Source organism: Camellia sinensis, chromosome 7, assembly GCF_055761805.1.
Source record: "Camellia sinensis isolate YWXY chromosome 7, ASM5576180v1, whole genome shotgun sequence".
In the NCBI taxonomy this organism is placed as follows: domain Eukaryota; kingdom Viridiplantae; phylum Streptophyta; class Magnoliopsida; order Ericales; family Theaceae; genus Camellia; species Camellia sinensis.
In genome coordinates, this window is record NC_138967.1 from 30,240,806 (window position 1) to 30,267,084 (window position 26,279).

At 36.6% G+C, this 26,279-nt stretch overlaps 1 protein-coding gene across 1 annotated transcript; it reads left to right on the plus strand.

Moving 5' to 3' along the window:
• The first annotated feature begins 1,495 nt into the window (after positions 1 to 1,495).
• LOC145795700 (chaperonin CPN60-2, mitochondrial-like) lies at positions 1,496 to 6,635 on the plus strand. Its single transcript, XM_082880568.1, has 8 exons — positions 1,496 to 1,640; positions 2,998 to 3,141; positions 3,628 to 3,680; positions 3,857 to 3,952; positions 4,328 to 4,427; positions 4,517 to 4,619; positions 4,871 to 4,976; positions 6,104 to 6,635. The coding sequence occupies exons 1-7, from the start codon at positions 1,496 to 1,498 to the stop codon at positions 4,887 to 4,889; spliced, it is 660 nt and encodes a 219-aa protein (XP_082736694.1). The 3' UTR covers positions 4,890 to 4,976; positions 6,104 to 6,635.
• The last annotated feature ends 19,644 nt before the right edge of the window (positions 6,636 to 26,279 follow it).

Below are 26,279 nucleotides of genomic sequence, written 5' to 3' on the forward strand. Positions count from 1 at the left end.
GGCGTTGAAAAACGCCTCCGAATGCGATGTACCGCACGCCCCTTCTCAACCCTTATTTTGTATCTGGCCCTCTCTCAACCCATACGCATACATCATTTTATCTGAGCCCCCTCTCTCTCTCTCTCAATCTCTCAACCCTCTCTAAGCTCCATCGAAGTAATTTCGAAGCAAGCTCCGTTGAAGATTCAGTGATTTCCAGCGAAGATTCAGATATTCGAAGCTCCATCGAAGCTCCAGATCCAACTGATTTCGAAGCTCTGTTGAAGATTCAGTGATTTCCAGCGAAGATTCAGATATTCGAAGCTCCATCGAAGCTCCAGATCCAACCGATTTCGAAGCTTCGTTGAAGATTCAGTGATTTCCAGCGAAGATTCAGATATTCGAAGCTCCATCGAAGCTCCAGATCCAACCGATTTCGAAGCTCCGTTGAAGATTCAGTGATTTCCATCGAAGATTCAGATATTCGAAGCTCCATCGAAGCAATTTCGAAGCTCCATCGAAGCTCCAGATCCAACCGATTTCGAAGCTCCATCGAAGCTTACAGAGCGAGACCACTTCATCATTCTTGGCTGTGATGGCCTGTGGGGGGTATATCATCTGTCCACTATCTCTTTTGCCTTCATTTTAAAACTATTTTGACTTTGTTTTGTGCTCCAAATGTCATGATGATGCCTTCTTTGGTGAAACAGATGCAATGCCTGGAGGAGAGTGCTGAATCCCCGAGGGAAAGAAGTTTAAAATTTTACAAAGGATGTCGGAAATACACGTGAGTACATTTTTAATCTTGTCTCTGAACTTTTGCCTGATTTACGAATCAACTTTTCTTTCATATTTTTTAACTTTTTCTTGCAATTGCCGTATATCTTTGAATTTCGATTATATTTGATTTTATTTATGTATTCAATCATTCATTTGCATAAATTTGATATGTTGTTGCTTCAATTTGATTAGGCACCATTAATTGAACTTCAATTTATAGCTGTTCCCTATGTTAAGATGTTAATGTCATCTAATTTTCAACCATAACTCTGTTTTCAGGATAATATGCTTCAATAAGTTGGTGTTCTTTTTCCCCGGATATTCTTAACTTTTTAATATCTTTGTTTTGATGAACAATTTTGGTTTGAAAAAGAAGTGAAACATATTAGATAGGAATGAAATTGAGAGAATGAACAAAGTTTACATTAGCAAAAATCTAATTTTCTTGTTATCCCTGTGATCTTGTCCTTGGCTAGAAATTCTGCATTATGTTGTTATTGATTTTCAAGGGAAAGATATATTGATTCTGCACAAACTTTTGTTAGTTGGATGAGTTTGGCTCCTTTGCCTTCCAAAGAAAGTGAAGAGTTATTGATAGGTTGTTGATTTGGGTCGTTTATGACCATCATACAGATACCAATTCAAACTAAGCCTTATGTCCCAATCAAGTATGGTCGGTTACATGAATCCTTTTTGCCCATTATGTTGGTAAAATATTATCAAGTTAGTGTATTTTATGGTAAGTGATGCTGGTGTTTCTGTTTGTTCTTTAACTTGCAGTGAAGGACTTGGCGGGGGATATGATGGGGACATTGCTTTTGCCAGTGCCCTAGAAAATTTTGGTGGAGGGCATAATGATCCAATTAGTGTGGCTTTCGGAGGTATGTCTAGATGTTGAAATTTTTTCTTGAAAGTTGCCTTGGGTAGTGAGTTGGATGCAAGTTGGTGCATTTATAGTCATAATACATACTCTAGCTTGTTCATGTTGGAACCTTTTGCATGACAAAGTCTTTATTTCTTTTTAGGCACATGAGGTATGAACAACCTTAAAACAATATGACATTCTTGAGCAATATGTATGTTGTTTATAAAATTTGAGCCTTGGATTGAGGGGACTAATTTGTGGAAGTGAATAAATAGACTCTTATGAACATCATAAGAAGTTTTGTCTATTGATCTTATGTTGGACTTTTGTGTTTATGGAATCTGGATATTGGAATTTTGTGTTAATTATGAAAATATGTTAAAATACAAATTCAAGCTTGTACATGTAGTTGAAGCATTGTTTCATGCTTCAATAGTCATAATTTGTTATGCTTGGGCATGTACTTAGACTTTTATGTGGATAGGGGTAGACCGGGTGGTCAGAAGTTCACCAAAGAGTGGCAAAACATGTTAGAGGCATCGGAGACAAAGGCGATGACTGGAAGAGACATAGAGCAGTCCAGCCAAGAGAGAGAGAGAGAGAGAGAGAGAGAGAGAGAGAGAGAGAGGCAGTGGAGAGCTCAAAGTACTGAGCTCGACCTGAGATAATGTATTCTACCTTTGTTGTAATTAAAGTATCACCTTCTATATATGGGATATGAGCCTATGGTCGTAACTAGATATCCAGAATATTTGTCATATTTACTGGTAGGATGACACACTGATTTTGCGATTTGATATGTTAGCAGTGGCTTAATGCATTTCAGAGGCGCAAGTTAATAAAGTTTAAGGCTGATTTGCATCTGTTATTTGTCAAACAAATGGAACCTCCTCTCATCTGGAGATATGGAATTTTCAAACTTTGCATAATTAAATGATAATGAGGTCTTAACAAGGAAGGTGGAATTTGGGTAGAAGTATCTATTCAATTCAAAGTAAAATTGGTAAATACCACCAAATGTGAAATGGCTACCTGATAATCAAACCTACCTTTTTTTTTTTCAAGCAGCTTCCATGGAATAAAACCACCACTGGCCTACCTGTCAATCAAACCAACCTTGTTTTTGTTTTTGTTTATCAAATTCCTAAATAGGGACCCAATGCAAAGCAAAGCCACTAATTTTATTATACCCTTTGGATGATAGATATATAGGTTATCTTCTCTTGTTCTAGTTTCAAAATTTTTGTATGTTCTTCAAAACAAGCCACCATAGACTCGTAGTTTCCAAAAACAGAACACATTTGGGAGTGTTTTTGAAATGGGTTTGATGGGTGAGAACCTAACACAGATTGTGATACCTGTGGCTGCTTTAGTGGGGATTGTGTTTGCTTTGTTTCAGTGGTTTTTGGTGTCAAAGGTGAGGGTAATTGGGTCTGGTTTGGATGGATATAAGGACAGGTTGATCGAAGAAGATGAACCAGAGGAGGGTATTGACTCTGAAGAGGCTGTTGCCATGTGTGCTGAGATTCAAAATGCCATTTCTGTTGATCAGCTCTCTCTCTCTCTCTCTCCATAAGTTCTTGTGCCTTGTTGCATTGTGATTAATGGAATTCAGCATGATTGATTTTTGGTCCATTTGACTTTTAAAAACTGCTTTTCAATTAAATCAATTTTTTTTTTTTTTTTTTAAAATTTTAATCTTTAGTTGACTCTTCCAATTTTCATTCCTTTGTTTATTAAGTTTTTAGGTGCTTTTAGACTACAAGTCCCTAATAAGTAAAAATAAAATAAAAATTGAAAAAAGACAACTGAAGACCAAAAAAACCAATAATGAAGCTGGTTGCAGACGTAAAAGGATGAGAAGTAGGGTTTCTGACATGAGTAATTCTGATTTTTTTTTGTTTGTTTGTGTTTTGATCATAATTCTGATTGAGTACAATAATTTTAGTACAAGCTAATCATTTTAGAATTATGCAAAGATGTTTGAGCATGGGGTGACACAGTTGTTATTGACGGTGCTGGTGACAAAGAGGCCTTGGAAGAGAGATGTGAACAGGTATATGTTGCTTCATTCTTCGAAATGTGAAGCCCTATTTGCCTGTTGAGTTTATTCTTGAACTGTTGGTGATTGATTGACTATTAGTTAATTGAAAAGCAATAGCAAAAAAGTAAAAAATAAAAAATTTCTCCTGATCCTAACTTCATTATGCTACCTATCATTTGTAATTACAGATTAGGTCGGCAATTGATTTGAGCACTTCTGATTATGACAAGGAGAAGTTGCAAGAGAGATTAGCTAAGCTTTCTGGTGGTGTTGCTGTATTGAAGGTCTGCCTCACTACAATGCAAACTTCTCAGGCTAGCTAAGTGCCTGCTTGTTTGGTTTTGTTTTTGCTTTTGCTTTTGTTTTTTGCTTTGATTTTGTGTTTTCAGAAACAAAAACAATGAAAAGTTCAAAAACCTCCATTGTTTTCATTTTTATGCGAAGACCATTTTAAAAAAATTTCGAGAACATCTTTTTGGTGTTTCTGTAAAAATGGGTTGTTTTCAAAAAAATTCCTGAAAACAGTTTTTTCAGAAAACACAATATGAAAACAAAAACACAACCAATCAAGTTTCTAATTCTCATATGCTGTTATCATTGCAAGTGAAGCAGTACCCCTGATAAACACAATTATGAAACTTGTTTGTTTGATTGCACAGATTGGAGGAGCAAGTGAAGCTGAAGTTGGTGAGAAGAAAGACAGAGTAACAGATGCTCTAACTGCCACAAAGGCAACACTAGAGGAAGGAATTGTACCGGGTAGGGAGCTTCATTTTAATTGGCTTTCTCTGAATCTCTAGTTTATCGTAAATGGATAAAAAGATTGACAAAAAACACTTTCTTTGCAGGTGGCGGAGTCGCTCTTCTTTACGCATCAAAAGAGTTGGACAAACTGCCAACAGCCAACTTTGATCAGAAGATTGGTGTTCAAATTATTCAGAATGCACTAAGGTCTGAAAGTTTTCGTTTATAACCATTAATAAACCGAAAAGGTCTTTTAGAATTATTTTTTATTTATTCATTTATTTATTTTTCCATGTGTTGTGGGTCTCATTAAAATACTCGAAAGCAGCCATTTCTAGATCACTCATTTTGTATTATCGCAAACTAATGAGCCTCTTCTTGCTTCAAACCTGTAATCAAAAGATAGCAGCTTTGAATACTAACCAATTTTCCATACAAACGGTTCAATTCCATTGCAGATGCCTGTGCATACAATAGCTTCGAATGCTGGAGTTGAGGGGTCTGTTGTTGTCAGGAAGCTATTGGAGCAAGACAACCCTCATCTTGGGTATGATGCAGCCAAAGGTCCGTAGACCACCTTGCATATCATCTTGTTTCACCACATGACTGCGAATGTTATTTTCAGCTTGTACTAAAATGATTAGCTTTTGTTTCTGTTGCACGATCAGGTGAATATGTAGATATGGTAAAGGCTGGAATTATTGACCCATTGAAAGTAGTTTTAGATATGGTAAAGGCTGGAATTATTGCATTCTAGAATTATGCAAAGATGTTTGAGCATGGGGTAATTCAGGCATGCTAAAAATCTGTCAGGACATCAATTAAGGTGTTACCTTCTAATAATAGTATAAAATATGCCCTTATATATGAATTTATGGGTTTTGGGATTTGTGAAGTAAACATTTAATTCCGTACTCGTCATTGAAATTCTTTGTATTTTCTTTGTGATATTATGTGCAAAATTCCTCTTATTAAGGGTAAATAAGTAGTATAGATTATGCTGAACATGACGCTCATAGACTCATAGTGTTTTATTACCTGTCATGATTAGTTTAGGTAGTATGTGGTAGAGTTTCTAACAGAGTGCACAATGTGATCTATCATTTATGTTTTTGGATGGAATGATAGCTTGACATGATATGAGAGCATATCTGCAATGTAGCGATAGCCAACATTTGCAGTGTAGTTAATGTTCTTAAAGAATCGTGGAAATCATATTTTATTGTCTTTTCTTTTTGGTATATTTCAACATACACACATCTCTCTAATCTAATGTTTTGGAGTTTCTTATTCAATGTACTCTGAAACTCTGCTACAATTTCATTTACTAATAGCATAAATGCCTTGATCTATAAAAATAGTCATAACCTGTTTTATTCTCCTCTTCCTGAAGCTCATGTTGTCATCTTTACTTCTCTTAAAATTTTCTACTGCATCATTTATTATTTTCCTTCATGTTAAATACAATTGCATCAGCAATGATATGTGCATAAAAGTTTACGCACACAGTATCCACCAATGTCTCAAAATGTACAAATCGCTGCATTTTGTGCACACAAACTTTCTGTGCGTGTAGGGTTTTGCATTTTTATACATGTCAAATGATGAAGTTTCATTTTGTCATGAGAACAATGGTGTTGGTGTTCTTGTTGCAACGACAGATATTCACAAGGCTAATTCTATTCTCTCAGGTTGGAGGACACGAAAACTATGGAATCAAAGACGAATTCCATTGACAGGGCTGTTGCTAACCTCATGTTTAGTAAGGTGGATTCGGGTGGAATAGATCTCCTCGCTGCAGTGTCATCCAAAGAGGAAGCTAAGGGAACAACCAAGCAGTGCAACTACAGCTTGAATCAGCCACAACAACCTCATTGGCATCACCACACAAGAAGTTCAACCGGTGATGTCGAAGTTCCAATCTTCGGTTAAATGAAGCCACACTTGTTGCTGCAGCAAATAGATCCATGCAAATTTCTCAAGCACTATATTGTAAGCACTATGTAGTCGGTACATGCTGTCTCAACTCAACAGAGATGCACATTTCAGATTTCATGGAGTACGTGGACCTCTTTAAATGTGTATGTATATATATATATCAAAGTGGTTTGTATTTGTTAACAGGATGTGAATTCTTGATGCATCCACTCAATTTTGGTTAGCACCTAAATGAGTTATATGTTTCTGTTAAATTGATTATTTTTATTTTAATTTTGTTTATAATTTTTCATCTTATTGCATTGTTTTTTATTTTTAATTTTGTTTTTTATTATTTTAATAAACATCAATTATTAGTTCTTAATAATTGTTTATGACAGGTATTTTTTTCAACCATATAAAATTAGCACAACTTCAAAAATAAAAAAAAATAAAAATAAAGGCTATGGCGGCGTTTTTTGAACGTCACTATATCCCTATTCCAACGGTTAGATTTTTAAAATGTATAAATATCTTTGACGGCGTTTTCAAAACGTCGCTAAATGTCATACTGACGTCACAGTACAGTTAGGGTAGGACATTTGGCGGCGTTTTTAAAAACGCCGCCTATACTAATATACCGACGTTTTCCAAACGCCATAAAGCTATAGCGACGGCCGCGTCTTCGGCGTTTGGTACAAAACGTCACAAAAATAATTAGCGACGTTTTCAGTACCTATAGCGGCGTTTTTAAAACGCCGCTAAAAGTCGATTTTCCAGCAGTGTCATTAAAGTGATGCCCAAAGCAGATTCAAGTTTTTACCATTCCTTTAACATACATAAGTCGATCAGTGATCATATACAATTCATAAACTCCCACTATGAAACTGAGTTTATTGCTGTTAGCAGTTCACATGCGACCCCTCCCCCCCCCCCTTTTTTTTTCCTTTTTCTTTTCTTTTCTTTTCTTTTTTTTTTTTTTTTTTTTTTTTGGGCATAAGGTAAACAGTCAGGCAATTCAATCTCTCTTCGTTGTACAATTTGATCATTCATTATAAACAGTTCATAAGCTCTTGTAATGAAATAAGCCCAGATAAAGATTCCTTTTACTTTAAATTAGATAAAGACTAAAATCATATCAAATCAAATAGTGATCTCATCAAGTCAAATTAGATGGTAGGTCTATCCCGTCAATCTTAATCAAAGTTTTATTCCAAGAATAAACAATTTACAGTTTCACAAAGGTTTTAAGACCACCAATTCTCACAAATATATCAAAATCATGTCAAAGCTGTATCAATAGGTATCATTCAGTACCTTCAGTATAGAAATTTCCATATATGGCTCACATGTAGGTGTATAGGTTCACCGTAATGCATGTTAGACGATTCACTTGTCAAGGTGTTTGACCAGATCACAAACAAATCACATAATCACAAATCATAGTCTGTTCAATAGGAATTAGTAATATAACATTCATTTCGAGCACATATGTAAATACATGTCCGCATATAAAGTCAGAAACCAAATTCAAATTATATCAGTTTCACAATCATATTCAGAATCGTAAGTAATCATATGCTAGATGTTTCCTGGGGTAAACGCAGTTCCTCCCTTGAGAAGCATTTTCTTTTAATCAGTTGTAGTCCTATTTAACATTCCAGTTTTCCATTGTAGTACACAAGGTCAACCGCATTTTTTCATATTTGAAACTCATGATCACCGTCATTCAACAGACAAACGAGTGAAGTTTCTTAATCTTTTCCGCAAGTTCACTTTCATAAAGTAGTACAGTTAGATATGTCCCGAATGTCTTACACACACCAATCATTCATGAAATTTAGTCACTTGGCATAAGTAGATTACGATAGTGTCATTTACTGTAACATAATTTCCATTAAGTGAATCGTACCCAACCATAGCGATGTCCAACCGGATTCCATAAGCTAAGGTCGTAGTTCATTACCGCAACAAATAAATTCCCAACCTTATTGTCTATAAGCAGTTTTTATCAGTTGATCTCATAGCTCAAAGCAAGGGTTCATACATATTTATTAATCTATATATGCATTCACTAGGAGATACATTCACTTCATATCAAAGATTCCACAAGCAATTCACAATAAAAATCATTAACCTATCACAAAAATTTCACAGAAGTCATAGTCCCAGACATACATGGCATTCCCATAACATAGTCAATTATAGGATGTTTCCTTATCCACTCATTTCAGCATAGTTTAACACGTCATGCACAACAGTTCTTATTGTAGTATCTAAGTACGGTGTAAGGAACTAATCAAACAAAATTTGTATTTGTACAAGGAAACATGTCATAGAAAAGATTTTCCAATCATGAGTCATTACTATAGCACCGTTAGGATTTTGTTTCTCACAGTAGATTATCAAATTATCAGTCATTTAGTTCATTCACATGCGATTCAAAAGTAATCAATAGTTACATTTTTCCCACAGGTGTCACACAAGCGAATAATTCATAATAGGTGGAGTCATTCATGCCGTTTAACCATTCCTTATAAGCAAATGATATTAAACATGGTTGTGATCACAAATCCCCATAAACAATTATCAGTCAACCACGAACAATACTTGTCTGAAATTCATCTTAAGAAACACCTACACACACACACACACACTGTGATGACAAAATCTGACAAAATCCGATAAATTCTCAAATTCATAAATTCCATCCCTTATTCTCAAGAGTATTCAAAATATACATTCAGCTTCTTCGTGATCAGTACATTCACAAGCCCCAAGTCTATTTTTAGCTTTTCAGTAACATTAACAAAAGTTCATTCCCTAATAGCTAATAGTGATTCCCAAATGGGTTCAGTCAGTATCTTCACAATTTATATCGAGTCAAAAAATGTACAACTCCCGTACTGATTCCTACATAACTAGTTGCACATAAGTTAGGTAATACTCGTGTTAGTTATCTCACCGTTTCAGTTAAACCTTTCACTATTCTTTCTTGTCAACCAATTCGGGCATTAAAGAATTTAGATTCATTTTGTTTTTCTTTTTCACTTACTGTTCTTGTTCTTTCCATTTCCTATTAGTAGGTAAAGCACTATAACGTAAGCCAATAACTTCTTACAGTTTTCATAGTGTTCATTTCAGTTCAGATATGTTCACAAAATTCACACATTCACATTTTCTTATCACGTATGCACATAATATGTCCACACACACCCACACATTCTCACGTAATGCCCTAATTTATTTCTAGGACATCCTATAGCTCATTTGGACACGTGTGTGCCGTATACTTCGTGCTTTGATATCATTCTGTCTTGACCCAAACCCGCCCCTATAGGTTTAGCAACATAACCGACCAGTAATCTGTGATTACCAAAGGTCTTCTTAATAGTATTAATAGTAGTTTAATAGTAGGGGCTAGCGGAAGAAATAGATATTATAATAAATCATCCAATGAGTTGTGAGGACTTAAATAAACAAACAATTTATATATATACACTTAAGTCCAAAACACATCTAAGTACAAAATAAAAGACATGTTAGGGAATTAAATCCCAAAGCCAAAACAAATTATAAAGCATTCACTTGACTTCATACAACATTCAAAAAGGGTAGCCTTGACATTAACGGTTCAGAACCTCACAATGAGACATAATAGGTTGGCTTGACAAAACGGATTCAGGTCAACAGCACTACCTTTGCTCTGGTGCCTGACCACCTACATATATATAATAAACTGTGAGCTAAAACCCAATGAATAACAAATGTGTAAAGGGGTTAAGAATAAATGCCCTTTCAGTATTTAAAATAGTCAATTGCATCAGTAGATCATTTATTTGATCAGTATCTCATATTTCATATTTCATATCATATCTATCATATAGTAATCATAGCAGTCATACGTGGTACATCCAATAGCAAAACAGTACAGTAGCTCGTAAAAGACCGAACAGCCAGTTGATGGCCATCAAAAAGTAAACAGTAGTTCAAAAAATTGGAAATGACAAAGATCTCTATAACAATAGAAGCAGCAATAATAATCAGTTACTATGGATGCCACGAGTATAGTTTATAAAATAGGACAAACATTCATTCAGTAAACAATATCATTTCAGAAAGCATTACAATTAATCATTTAGAAAATAATTATAATTGAACATAGCTTTACAACATTGTTACTCACAATGGGCTCCTTGAAGTACGCGCTAAAGTTGCACTAAGGATGCGGCATTCGACCTAAGAAAACAATTCAAGCACGATATCTCAATATATAGTTCAATCATTCAGTTGGTTACTTATTTATTCAATTTCGATACATTGTTTAATCGTTCGGTTCATTCGTTCGGTTCTAATTGTCATTCCTTATTTCTTTTTGTGCCTATAATATGCATATGAATGCAAATGCACAAGAAAACTACTTTAAAACATTGCAAATAGTGGCCCGGAGGGTTGAAAACTATAGCAAAAACCATTACGGAACTCGACAAAACCCTACATGCGGGATGCCCAATTTGCACGTGCAGATTCAAGCAGTTCGCTCTTCAAAATCTACCCTGTTTTCCGTACGTGCGGGACCCCAGGCCTCAAGTGCGGAACTGGTAATCCCAACCGAAAAATTTTGCTATTTTTTTGGGTCCCTCATTTCAAAATCTAACTTCATTTTTGCATAATTCAAGAACCAAAACTTTTCATAATCATGGTAAATAAGCAATTCCTCACTTCATTTGAAATCAAAACTTCATTTTAAAACCCAAATTCCATGCAAAGAATTTAAGCTCTTGAATATATACATTCTATGTTCATTAAACATACAAGTTGAGTTCTAAACCTCAAATTCTCCTTTATTTTCCTTAATTTTGGAAATTCATGCAATTTAAAAAATGAAGAATCATGAATTTTATGAAAACTATGCTATGCATGTTGAGTTTTGAAAATTAATTCATCTAACTTTTCATTTCTATGGTCATATATTTTCAATTCTAATTTTACTCCAAGAATTGAAATGAAGAATCATAAACCTTACAATATTAAGCTTCAAATTCTCAATCCAAATGGAGTTTTCTCTTCAATTGGTAGTATATGCAAGTACATGATTGTATAATCATGAATGTTCAAGAATCTTGCCATGCATGTATCAATTTTCCATCTAATTCAACAAATCTTACAATTAAGCTTACGAGTTCCTTAATCACTCCTCAATTTCCATACCCCATACATGAGATGAAATGTAGAATTATAATTTCATGAAAACATGCCATGTATAGTGAATTTAAGAGGTAATATAATCAATTTTTTCCTTAAATTGACATGCATGTTCTAAACTCTTAAAAATATGAACAAAATTCCAAATCACCATGAATTCATCCTAGTTCAAGCTTTAATCTTTGAAAATGAAGAATGTACAAGTCTCTAAGTCAAGAACTTGGAGAGGAAAGCTTACTTTGCTTTGATGTTTTGCAAGAATCACTACGTCAAAAAAGGGTTTTTACGGCGCGCAATGCACGCCGTAAAAACCCTTCTATGACGTGCAGCGCGTGTCATGTTATGACCAAGCATGGAAAGTCATTCACTTTCAATGACATGCTTCGTACGCCGTTAAAAACTATTTAATGGCAGATTTTGTGCATCGTTGTTACTTTTTCTACGACATGCTATAGTACACCGTTAAAAACTAGTTAATGGTAGATTTTGTGCGTCGTTGTTACTCTTTCTATGACTACTTTTGCACGCCGTTACAACGCCTTATTATGCCTGTCGTAGAATATGCAATTTTTTATTTTTATTTTTAAATTTAGCAAGTTCTATTTGACTAATTTTGTACAATCTAACAAATATTACAAACAAGCATCACAAAACATCAATCAACCACCAAAATATTGTTTGAAACATCAAAAAGAAACTATATCCATAACTTATAAGCATTCAACAATTGTCTATACATTCCAAACATTCGAAAACTATATCTTTAAGTTCTAAACTGTACAACAAGTTTAAATCATCCAAAACTATGCATATCTAACTTTCTAAACATATCGACAACTATTAAGAGATTATCTAAAACTACTGACAACAGTTCCTATAACAGTTGCTGTTGTAGCTGTAGCAAATCCACTTGCTCCTATCATAGGGACGAGGGTGCCCAATGTATGTGTTAAGGGAACTACACTCGCGGCAATAGCTGGAGCAACCTTGTTGCATTTCTTGTCTGTATGACAAAGGAAACTTCACAAACCAACGACTTAGGGACAAAAATATTTCTTGAGATATTAAGAAATGATCAGCTTAAGAAATGATCAAGAAATTTTAAAACATCAACAAAACATTTCCAAAATTAATAAGATAATTCAATGGCCCCATAAAAGTAATGTAATAATGAAAAATTAGCAAAAATTCAATATCTCAATAGTCTCAACATATGTGTAAATAAAATCCATATAAAGGAAAACCTTTTTTTTCATACCTCAAATGAAGTTACCTCTTTTGTTGCAATGTTTCTAGAGGGAAATGAGTAGGAATCTTCAAACAAACCATTAAGTTTGTACAAGAAAATATAGTTTTCTACTAAATCCAGGCCATAAGAAACTCAAGAGAAAAATTAAATTCAAAAAGAGGAAAAGGTGGAATTAATCTACTTCAATGCAGCACCTACTTGGGACTTGCATAATTATGTTAAAGGATCTCTATGTATGATGTTTAGGTTTGTATAGGTTTTATCCATTACCATTGTAAGTTCCAAAATAAAGAGTCCAAGTCAAATTAGAGTCTATATTATTTACAAGTTTATCCATTACCTGGAACAATTCCCTCTTCCACAGTTGCTCTTGTTGCATTTAAAGCATCTGTAACCGAATCTTTCCTTTCTCTAATTTCTGCCTTGCTAGTCCTTCTAACTTGAAAGAAGAAGACTTGCAATGAAATCATTAAAATACATGAAACCGTAGAAATTCAGTAAATATTTACCTTAAAAATAGCAACACCACCAGATAGCTTTGACAACTGCTCATGTGCTTTCTTTTTGTCAAAAATAACAGTACTCTTCTCAATGGCGGCCCTTAGCTATTCAAACATATAAATAGTATCTCATTAACATTTTTCTATGCAAATCAATGGCTTTTAGACCCTACATGATAACATGGGAATTGTATGTCTCTTCAATTAAGTACTTGAGAACATTTCTTTAGTAAAACCACAACTTTAATTAAAATTAAATCCAAGAAAAAAAAATTAATATCAATATTCAGTGCTCAAATTAATGGTTAGGAAATAGATTTCTCCCATTAAATGGAAGTTTTAAACTATAAACATCATGTGTTGACCATGGGTATTAGGGAGGATAAGGCCCATTTTTCCCTATTAACTTTAAGCACTTCCTACTACGACCATTCAAATTTCCACAAAAAAGATATGTCCTATATAGTAGCCATGCCAAATCCATTTAAAAATACATAACTGTTGGTTTTGTTTAAGATTTCATCAACATATGCCTACAATGGTCAACCATAAGCAAAGTACCGAAGGCACTTCCAAAGCATACACATAGCAAAACTAAAATTTTCCCTAAATTGAGTCTGCATCAACAATGGAATTGATTTATGCAAATATACTCCCAAGACATCAATGTAGATGGTCCATGATGCTGACTATATTTTCATGTAACAACATTGTCATCTGCCATACTTTAAGCCTTCAATGTAGATTGTCCATGATATTGACTATATTTTATCTAACAACATTATCGTCTCATCTGCCAACCAACATTAGCTAATATTCCCATCGATACTTAATTGAAATAGATGTGATCAAGAAATAGGGGTTAACTAAAAGAGTTCCCCAGTGAAAATAACTAATTAAATCCCATAAACAAATTGGTGGTGCTTTACTTTTCCTTCAATAATACTAATGCCTTACTTCATTCATTCGTGATAGGTCTTGTGTTAAAAAGGGATACATGAAAGATGACTACATCCATTTGTTTGTAAAAAGGCCTGTGAGAAGAGCTCCAATAATCAATTGTGGTATAGCAAATTTGCTACTAGAGATTTGAACTAAATACAAAGATTTGTAATCAGATAACTAATAGTTTAATTTTTTACATTTATAGTTATAGAATATTTTTGCATGGTTATTTGTTTTTTTGGTAGTAAGTACTAAACTACTAAAAATAGGGTTTATTCATGTGCAAATTGATAACAGGCATTAAGCCACCTGGTTTTAATTGTGATACAATTATTATCTAGCCTCAAGGTAAATTACACACCCATCTACTCTTCTCCAATCTTGCTTACTGTAGACGCGCTTCCGGGAACTCTTCGATATCCGCGCTTCTTGCGAAGGCACGAATCTTGTTTTGTTCTAAGCTACTGCAGTTCGGACTCAATGTCACGGTTCTGAATCTAATCTCACAATGTGCGATGTGAGACCGATAAATCACCAAAGAGTCCAAATCCGGTAAATCGTTTTGGAAAACTGATTTTTATAAAGAAGTGCCAAACATGGACTGCTTTGCTAGATACAGAGTCGCCACCTAAATATTTTATTTTTGAGAAATTTAGGAAACCCTGACTCGTGCCTAAGGCCACGTGTCCGTCACCACCAAAGTTGCCTCGGCTCGGGAACTTGGGTACGATTGGGGAAGGTTATCTATGAGCACCCTCGCTCGTCCGATCAAAGATCGGCCTGTACTAAACATGATATCTTGTTTTTGAAAACACATGTGTTCTTATTCCGGTTAATTAGCTAGGATTACTATGTGATGCGCACAGCAAAACAAGTATAGACTAGGTCGCCTCATTTGGAACAAAGCATTGCATATCTGTTTGTTTGGAAAATGGTTTGAAGTTTGCTACTCGTAAGTAGGCTAAAATGTGAATTTGATGAATTGTTCCAATTCAAGTAATCCAACCTTCACCCACAAGAATTCAGGCAGTTATATCAATTAAGCAAATAGCCTCATGACAAGCATGCTATCATGGCAACATTAACACATATGCAATATGCTAAAGCGTAAAAGCTTACCTAGTACTCCGAGCCAAAACAATAGCTAGTTAGTAATCAATGCATGATCCTAGCTATGTTAAGATGGCTAATGCAACACATGCAAAATGCAACTAAGATGGGCTCGGCTATTCTAAGATGTCATGTGAATGTAACTAGATAACATGTATTCAAATTGGTATTGAAATACAATGTAGTAAGTATGATACGCCGAGCCCGGTGCATGAAAGACAGATGAATGAATGCAAGCATGCAAAGCATAAGTATGTTAATTGAAAATGACCCTAAACTAACCATCGAAAGCGGTTAAGTAAAACGGAGAAAGAAATGGGGGTTGGAAGACATGTGTAGACGTCCCTGAACGCCCCGGGAGGGTGAGTCCCGTTCTGTTCATATTGGGCTCACTATAGTTCAGACTCGAGAATTGTCACGGTTCTTAATCTGAACCAAAGAGTCCAAATCCGGCAAATCGTTTTGAGAAAAATAGATTTTTAGAAAAGAAGTGCCAAACATGGACTGCTTTGCCAGATACAGAGTCGCCACCTAAATATTTTATTTTGGAAAATTTAGGAAACCCTGACTCGGTGCCAAAGGCCATGTGTCCGTCATCACCAAAGTTGCCTCGGCTCGGGAACTTGGGTAAGATTGGGGAAGGTCAGCTATGAGCACCCCCTCTCGCCCGATCAAAGATCGGCCTCTACTAACCGTGATATCTTGTTTTGAAAGCATTATGTGTTCCTATTCCGGTTATTAGCCTAGAATTACTATGTGATGCGCACAGCAAAACAAGTATAGACTAGATCGCCTAATTTGGAACGAAGCATTGCATATCCATTTGTTTGAAAAACAGTTTGAAATTTGCTACTCGCAAGTAGGCTAAAGCACGGATTTCAACGAGTTGTTCCAACTCAAACAATCCAACCTTCACCCACAGGCATTCAAGAAGTTTATATCACATAAGCATCTAGCCACATGGTAAGCATGCTGTCATGTTGACATTCACACTCATGCGAGATGCTAAAGCATAAAAATACTTACAATGTACTCCGAGCCAAGACAAGAACATGTCAGCAATCAATGCATGATCCAAGTCCATGTTAAGTGGCTAATGGAATGCATACAGAATGCAATCTAGAATAGGCTCGACTAATCTAAGGATGACATGTGAGAATGCACAGATAACATGTATTCAAGTTAGATTTGAAATACTTTATGCAGTTAGCATGATGCGCCGAGCCTGGTGCATGCAAGACTAATGAATGATGCACGCATGCATAGCATAAGGTATGCTAAAGTAAACATGTCCTAATACTAACCATCAAAAGCAGGTAAGTAAAAGGGAGAAAGAAGTGGGGGTTGGAAGACATGCACACACACACCCACACTTATTACAAATTTGCCCTCGCTCGGAGGGACCGAAAGAATAATACAAATTAATTAAACTACAAGCTAATTAAATATTACAGACCAATTAATTAATTAACAAATTAACTAATCTAATGAAAGCATTAAACAGCCTCGGGAAGAGGGCCCAATGCAATGCGCGCTCGGCTCTGCTCGGAAAGCCACTGCTATGCACAAGTTGCCTCTGCTTTGACTGTTATCCTTTTCTGAAGACTGCACAAATCTCGGGGTTGCTTCCTTGAATGCTGTGGAACACTACCGGCTGAGGGAATTGGTCACCGGCCATGGAGAATGGTCACCGGCCACAAATTAATCCATCGGCCACTTATGGATGGCCGGTCGGCACTGTAGATGGCCGGCCGGCCAAATCTTCTTGTAGAATCTGTTTTTGACAGCAGCAGAGGGCAAAACATAGCATGGCAATGCATTTCAAGCAATGTAGGCACCAATCACACCCCTTATCATATTCATGACTCAAAGGGATATGATTCTCGATTCTTGGACCACCAATCGCGCATTTCCATGCATGATGGCCCAAGGAACCAAGTATGCATTTTAATATGGAATGCAATGCACATAATCAAGCAAAGGGGGCTCAACCTCTATCATACTCAACTCAAGAGGTGAAGCATGCATGCCAAAGCAATGCATCCTAGGTATGGAGGCTAGTATGCAACATGGCAATGGAATGTATAATGTAGGTTAGGCACACAACCTAAGTAAAGAAGCATGTAAGGCATGAAGCAATGCAACCAACAAGTATGCAAGACACAATATGGATGTTCAAGCATGCAAGCAAGCATGTGACTTTATTCAATCATGCAACAACACATTACTATGCAACGACACACAAGGTGAGCATGCAACAACATGCAAAGGGGTGGACTTAAACTAATTTAGGCAGCCCCCAAACAAGCCTAAAACAGTGGCCAATGCTATGGAAATGAGGGCCTACACACACACACATGTACATGTTGATGGGCCAACACTTAAGCATCAAACAAGCAACCTTTAAGCACACTTAAAAGAGCCTAAACATGGGCAATTAGCATGCAATGTAAACTCTGGAAATCATGTTAATAATGGTGCCAAACCAATTTAAACAAGACAAACATGGCATGCAATTGGTCAAGTATTTGAGGCAAGTCAAGGAGACTTAAACCACGGCTAAGTCAACCAAGCCTCACAAGGCCAAGAGGACTTAAAACAGGTTCAAGGCAGACCTAGACAATGCTAAGAGAACACCTAGATGGCATCTAAGTGGCTTAAACATGCAAGCATACAAAGAAGCACATTCATGGAGCATGAGGCAACAACCTTCTAAAGCAACAAAGGAGTATCAAATGCAAGTATGCAAGCATGTTATAAGGACTGAAATAACATGGTAAGTGGTTCCAAACCACTGAAATAATGCAAGTAATGCATGCTACACACTCACACACCTAAGGCTAACAAGCCAAAATGCAAGGTGGCTATACTAAGCATGCTATGGTCGACCAAAACAACCAAGAATAGAACTTAAGCATGCTAAAACAAACACAAAAGCTTCACAAAGCTTGACCAAAATCATGCTAGAACAAGGATCAAAACCTAAAGCATGTTAAGGCGAAAACATGGCATTACAAGACATGTATGCAAAGCATGCAAGGTATGTCTAAACCAACTTAACACAATGCTATATCATGGAAATATATGCACAAAAATCAGTTAAGGCATGATCAACATGAACCTAAACTAGGTGCTTCCTCAAGAGGCAAAAATGGCCCTTTTCAAGGACAACAAGGAGAGGGGGTGGCCCTCTCCTTCTTAGGACCTCAAGGCACCATCCTCACCACTGAAATCCCTTAAGATTTCAATGGTGAGGAGGCCCAAACACAATGGTCCCGGAGCTCACCAAAAATGCACAAAAATGGAGCCTAACAAGGCTTAAGAGGGGTGAAACAACCTCAAAGCTCAAAACACTCTTAAACAACTATTTAGAGTAGGCAATTTTTTTTTTTATATGTTATACACCAAGTCTAAAAACAGTTGCAAGGTAGTCAAAAAAGCTATGCAAAAATGGGGTAAAAAAGGCAAGAATGTTACCCTTGAAGACCCTCTTCACAAATGGTGGACCAGCTGCTTTTTTGAGCTCAAAACCACCCAAGAACACCAAGAACAGACCTCTGGCCCCTCAGCAACCAAGAAAAAGTGTAAGACTAGGTGTTTGTGTGTAATAGCAAGACTAAAACACACACAAGGCAAAGAAAGAGAGAGATATAGAGATAGAATGGATACAAAACCTAACCCTAATATCAGAGGTCTCTCTGGAGATTTTTTTGTCTAACCTAGAGGAGGGAGGAGAGGTCTCCTCTTATAGAAGGTTCAATCTTGCAAGCTTACAAGACAAGCTAGATAAGAGGGAAATCCCTCCATACACGTGTATGGAGGGGAGCAGAGTGTATGCCAGCTATCACAGCTGGCATGAAAATATCTGCAAAAGCAGATGAACAGTGGTCGGCCAGCCAAAATGCAATTTGGCCAAAATAGATGGTCGGTCGACCATCTATAGTGCCGGCCAGCCAAACATTTGGCCGGTGGCAACAAAACACAGCCGGTGGCCTCAAGCCATGGCTGGTGATGTGTGGGGATGGCCCACAAGCCATTCCCTGCCCCTTCAAGGCAAAACACAAGTGTTTGGTGCAAAACCAGACGTAAAACAGTCGAGTCAAGAGATCTTGTGGCAAGGTGCGTAGCTGAGACCTCCGGGAACTCAAGACAAACACAAACAAGGATGATCACCGGGTGTTCAAGCGGTGACGTCCAAGTTTTGAGGACGGTAAAAAATGTGGTGTCTACAACATGCATTACACACACGCACACTTATTACAAAATTGTGCTCTCGTGACGGAGGGTCCGAATAAATAAGCTAAGCTACATCTAAGCTAAGCTAGCTAACTAATCTAATAATCTAATTAGACTAATTATTGCACAACACAAATTGAATAACTAGCTACAACTAATTCTTACAACAATTAACTAATTAACAAATTAATTAATTAAATTACAAATTCAATGCTAACTAACATGTAAAGCACTAAATTAAACTACTTCAGCTCTGGTTTAAAGATGTTGAACATGTATGCTCGCATTCGGTTTCTAGCCCCGAAAAGCTCTCCGGTTGCTCTCTTGAGGCTCTGTCTGTAGGGTGTCCTCAAGGAATTCCTGCTGAACGTTACCAAAACCAGTCTGGGGAATACATCAGTGGCCTGCCGGCCATGGGGAGCCACTGCCGACCATCCTGCCAACCAAGAGTGGGCACTGCCGGCCAAGAATGAAGGACTGCCGGCCACTGATGTGCTGGGACACCAAGCTGCAGCAGAGCACAAAATAGAGAAAATGGAGGGTCTCCCAAGGGTATGTACGCACTATGCCACCCCATATCACCTCGAAACATCAAGGGAGAGGCATAATCGGATCCACGACCATCAATCACGCATTCCAATGCATGATGGCCAAAGATCCAACTTATGCAAATCAATGAGAAATGAATGCACAAGAAAAACACATAAGTATCTAGAACTCTATCATGGATCATCAAGAGCGTCGGCGACCAAGAATTGAGACACATTTTATCACTTGAAGTATGAAACGCCCCTTGTTCCTCGTGCTCGGATTAACACTTTAATCCAAACGACAATGCAACACAAGCATGGCATACACAATGCGACTCAAGCAAGCAAACATGCAATATGACTTAAGCATGCAAACATGCAATTATATGGCATACTCAATGCAATGTGAAATAAGCATACAAGCAACATGCAAGTGGACATGTCAAATGGACTTAAACCAAAAAGGGGGTAGACCTCAGTCATGCCCCAAATCAGTGGCCAAAAGTGTTGGAATGAGGACACAAAAGCAAGGTATGCATACACAATGCATTAGCCCAAGAATTAAAGCATAACGACACAACTCTCAAACATGAGCAAAGAGTGATAATCATGATAATGTGGCAATGAGGTAATCTCTGAAATCATGCAAGGAGTGATGCCAAACCACCTAAACAAGTCAAACATAGCATGCAAGAAAGCTCAAAGTACGAAGCCAACAAAGGGACTTAAACCATGGCCATGCAAGGCAAGCCCCGAAGGACTAAGGGCACCTAAAATAGTCCCTAGGCAGGTCAAGGTGAGACTAAAAACATGCCTGAACCTAGCCAATACAAGCTAGAACAAAGGTAAAAAACATGGAGCATGCAAGGCTACAAAAGGGGTATTACATTACACCTATTAAAACAAAAAATGGCATGACTTGGACAGCATAAAACAGAGTGACATCATGGTATAACAAGACCCAAAATGCACTGATATGATGACCTAAAGGCCTAGGCTTAATGGCAAGCACAATGATCCATTCCTGAGGCATAAAACACAAACTCTTCAAGGCATTTAAAGCATGTCAAATGCAGGTGTATGAGCAAATTTCATGGACTGAAATAACATTCGCAATGATGGCAAAGCATTCAAACATCACATGTATGGCATGGTAGGGGCCTCAAAACCCAAGGCTAGCCAAAGCATTTACACTACAGCTATACAAAACATGAGTGATATGACCATGGCAGCCCAAAACTATCCTAGAATAGCCCAAAATAAGAATAAAATCATGCTGGAGCAAAGCCAAAATATGCTGGAATGATGAGTCAAATCAACATGCACATAAAGCTAGTAAGCAAGATTTGTTCTACAAGTATATGGAGCATGCAAAAGATGACCAAACCAACTTTAGACAGAGTTATCTCATGGCAAAACATTACCAAAACATGCTGAAATGGACTCAACATAAGCTATGCAAACATGCTACTTTGATGAGCCATAAATGGGATTACACTACACATATAAGAAGCATGCAAAAGATGACCAAACCAGCCATGGATAGAGTCAAGAAAGGTCCTAAAAGTCACAAAAAAGGGCCTGAACCAAGCCTCAAAAGTATAGGAATACATGCTCCTTTGATAGGCCAAAAACTCAAGCAAACAAAACAAAAAGAGAGGGGGTCACTCCCCTCTAATTTTAGGCCTCAAAACCACATGCCTACCACTGAAAATCCACTGGATTTCAGTGGCTAAAAGGCCAAACCAAGACTACCTCGAAAGCCTTAAAGCATAGTACAAAATAAGGCCAAACAAGGAAAAGAAAAGGGTTGTGCACCCTCAACACCAAGAAGACCTTAAACAATTATCAAAAGCACTCAAATACAAAAAAAAATTCAGTTGAAAGCAAGGCCTAAAACAATATGTAAGGATGGCCAAAATGAGGTACAAATAAATGCTAAAATGGGGGATATACTCACCCTTGAAGATCAACTTCGAAACCAGCAACCTCAAGGGCCAAAAACCAAGTTCAGAGCTCAAGTAACACTCCCAAGAACCTCAGCCCAAAGATGGTGGTGTATCTCTATGTGTTGTAGTGTAAAAGTGCAAGGAAAATGGACTTTAGAACACTATTCTATGCAATATATATAGAGAGAATGAGAAATATAGAGATAGAGAGGTTTTTCTTCTCTAAAATGGCTGAACTTTTGCTAAGGAGAGAGGGCCTCTCCTTATATAGAAGAAAAACAATGAGAAGCTTGTTAAACAAGCTTGTCAAGAGCTTCATCCCTTCATACAGTGTATGGAGCGGAAATGAGTGAAAACCAGCTGGCTCAAAAGATCTGGCGTGAAACCTGCTGAGACAAGGGTTCTGCCAGCCATCAGCAGTGGCTGGCAGTGGCTCATTGATGACCAGCAGGCTTCATCAATGGCCGGCAGTAACAAATGCATGGCCGGCAGGGCCAACATGGGGCCGGCAGTGCACCAAGAGAATCAAGCTGGAAGGGCCAATACATGGTCCAAAAAAAGGGCAGAAAGGATACAGGGTTTGGAAAGCTCAAACCTGTGACGTTCCTCCGTGACATTCGAGTACTCGACGAGCAATCGATCTAGTTGCTGGATGTACCTGCAAACACAACCAAGTCTTGAAGACGGTCAAAAATGGGGTGTCTGCACTTACTCTTCTTAATCTACCTCCTAGCATGTCCTGTGTATATATGAAGTGTTGGTATGCTTGGAAATAGGGTGTAAGTTTAGGTGTTAGTACGAATAAGTGATGCTACCTTGTATTTTCTGCTGATTTCAAGACTGCTGCAACTTTATCACCCTCGGAAAAATATCAAACTTACTTTTTTTTCAAAAACTGAATGTAGGGGATGTTCTTTGAGGTGTTTACAGCATGTGACATTTTGGTAGCCTCTAATTAGATGTTTTTATGGTCTAAACAATTTTCTTAAACAATCTAGCCCTGTGTTTCGAGAAGCAGTCCACTTCGACTTAAATACAAATACAAAACTATACAAGTCAATTTGATAAGCATATTACTATATACTTGTATTTGTGTTTAAACCATCAAGCAAATGATTACAATAACAGAAATGTCAGCACGGAAAAAAAAATGCTAAAAGCCTATTTGATGAAAGCCCACAAATGAAGCCACGAATACCTTAGTGCATCCTTCAGCAAATGTCTACTTATATTACATTCAAACATAAAAATATAGTTGATTGGTTCTAAGAGAAAATATCAATCTCTCACTATTAAGGGCACACAGTGTCAATAAGCTATGGTTTTTAGCTTCTGGGACAGTTCATCCCTATGTATTCCCTTTTCTTGTCCACTGCAAACATGAATTGTTTTCAAAGGTTTAGAAAAACCAACAACATAAAGAAGAAAATATGTATCAAGCATATGAAGAGGAATCTACAGAGAATTTCCTATTAAGATCATCACATTAAAGCCAAACATTATTCTAAAATGTAACAATATGGTTCTATTTAAAGGATGATGAGGATCACGATCATCTATTCTTTGAGTGCCCTTTTTCATTCAGAATCTGGTCCACCATGACAGCTAAGTGTAATGTGCCCTGGCCTAATATGAATTGGAACCAACTTGTGAATTGGTTAGCTTCCTAGCTTACTAGTTCCTCACTATCTGTCACTATTTGTAAACTGGTCTTTACTTGTTCTATATACTACATCTGGGAGGAAAGAAATTGTAGGATCTTCCAAACTACAAAGTCAAATGAGGTGGCTATAATTAGCAGGCTAAAGGAATTAGTGAGGTCATTACAACAAAAAAGGGTTTTTACAGCGCACAATGCATGCCGTAAAAATCCTTCTACGGCGTGCAGCACGCATCATATTATGACCAGTCATGGAAAGTCATTCACTTTCAATGACTTGCTTCGTACGCGTAAAAAAACTATTTAACGGCAGATTTTGTGCGTCGTTGTTACTTTTTCTACGACTACTTTTGCACGCCGTTAATTGGTGAGACAAATAACGACGCTGATTGCGTACTGTAAAATATGTAATACGATTTATTATGCCTGCCGTAAAATATGCATTTTTTTATATAAAATTCAGTGGGTTCCATTTGACCAATTTTGTACAATCTAACAAATATATACGTATATATATATATATATATATTTAATTCAATAGGTTCTATTTCACCTGTTCTGTATAATCTAAAAAAATATTACAAACAAGTTTCACAAATATACATACATACATATATATATATATATATATATAGAATAAGACTTTTCCCTCAAGCACAGACTCTTCCCTAGTGTCAACTTTTCTAACCAACACTAACCCCATTTTTTCAAACATAATTTATTCTTTGCTTGAATATTCATTTAAAGTGTTCTTTTTGTCACTTCTTCTTCTTCTTCTTCTTCTTCTTCTTCTTACTTTTTTATTTTTTTTCTGAAAATACAAAAGATACAAAGAAAGTAGAATAATTTGGGGTAAGGAATTAGCAAAATAGCAAACAAGTGCAAATCCCAACACTGGGAACAAAAATAAATAAATAAATAAACTAACACATGTTGACAAGAGATCAACACAGAGTATATCAAAAGTCAAAAACCCTGTTGCAACTAATTCTAACAACTCAAAAATATAACTCCCTCAATATTGTAAAGGAAGTCCTCAACAGAAACTCCAAGACTAGAAACCTTTGATTTAATCTAAGTGCTTGTAAGTTCAGAAACCCCCTTCAAGTCAAAATCAACATTATTGAAAGTGGCATTGTTCCTAGCAAGCCAAAGAGGCCAAACAATTGCAAAGAAAACCACTTTCCAAATCATTTTGTTGAGATTCTTAAGCCTAAAGTTGGACCACCAAGAGAAAAACCCATGAATTGAGCCTATACACAGCCAAGAAACCCCCTCCCCCCCCCGCCACCATTTGAAAATGGATGTCCAAAATTCCCAAAATTCATTGAACCGAACTGAACAAAACTGTAAATAGTTTGCTTCGTGTTCAGAACCGAGCTAAACAAAACTATAAACAATTTTTATTCAATTTATTTTTTAAGAGAAGCATTAATTAATAAAATAATCTCTCATATTAAAACTGGAACATGAGGCATAGAAGATGTTGGGTTCTAATGCGAGTGACAAGTCAAGGGATCAAATATGCAACGGTTTGATTCGTTTACAAAAAACAAAAAAAAAATCTTTTAGATATCTTGAAAGCCTCTGATGCCAGTGACAAATTAAGGGATCAACTATGCAATGGTTTCATTCCCTTTTCATTCAAGTGAACCAAACACTGTATCTAAGGGTAAAGAATGATGTGTGCTGTTTTCCTTTCACTTCAAGATAAAATGCCCATTATTGTGGTTTGTAATTTTTTTTTTTAAATGTCAATCTCGAATCATTCTGAACAAGATTTTGGCACAAAAACTCTCTGTTTGTGGATGATTTTCCTTACTATAATTAAACTAGTTATGTATAATCATGGGCTACATAAATCAAATTTCAGAATCTTTCTATAAACATGAATCAGTCTAGATAAGAATCTACCTTCAGGTAATGAGATAAACTTCTCGAAACTCAACAGAGCAAGTTGTTCTGTGTTCAATCAACAAAAAAATAACTCAATTTGCACAAATCTCAGTTCAAAATCATACAAAACAAAATCAAAACATTGATCCTTTTAATGCCCAGAACCAGAGATTCATAGCTGACTCAATAATTTTGAAAACAAAATGAAGAAAAAATTGATCTCTTCAATGCCCAGAAGCAGAACAGAGGAGGACAAGAGATGGAAATCTGATTTGACGATTTTGAAAACATTTTTTTTGAAATGGATATGCTTGAAATCGATGGAGATGAAGTGGGTTTTTGTTTTTTGGTGATGAGAAAGGGGTAGAAGACTGGAGGGTTGCAGAATTAGGTTAAAGATGACCAACCAAAACTGAACCAAAAGCAATGAAATGCAAAGAGAAGAGAAAAGAAGAGATTGTACTGATTGTTGTCGCCGTCCAACCAAGTTGAAGTCTCCAAAGAGAGATTGAAACCCTTCCAGATCAAAATGCCCAAAATCCATCTTCGAACCCTCTCTCTTCTCCCTCTCTTGTTGACTTCGAACCGTCTCTTTTTGAACCGTCTATTTTCACCATTTCTATGTTCCTTTATGATTAGAAGTCATTAGAACCCAAACAATTCTCTTTTC

Coding starts and splice junctions, on each gene's coding strand:
- LOC145795700 (XM_082880568.1), top strand. CDS start 1,496: ATGGTAAGTGATGCTGGTGTTTCTGTTTGTTCTTTAACTTGCAGTGAA. Junction 3,953..4,327: donor GTGGTGTTGCTGTATTGAAG/GTCTGCCTCACT, acceptor TTGATTGCACAG/ATTGGAGGAGCAAGTGAAGC. Junction 4,428..4,516: donor AGAGGAAGGAATTGTACCGG/GTAGGGAGCTTC, acceptor CTTTCTTTGCAG/GTGGCGGAGTCGCTCTTCTT.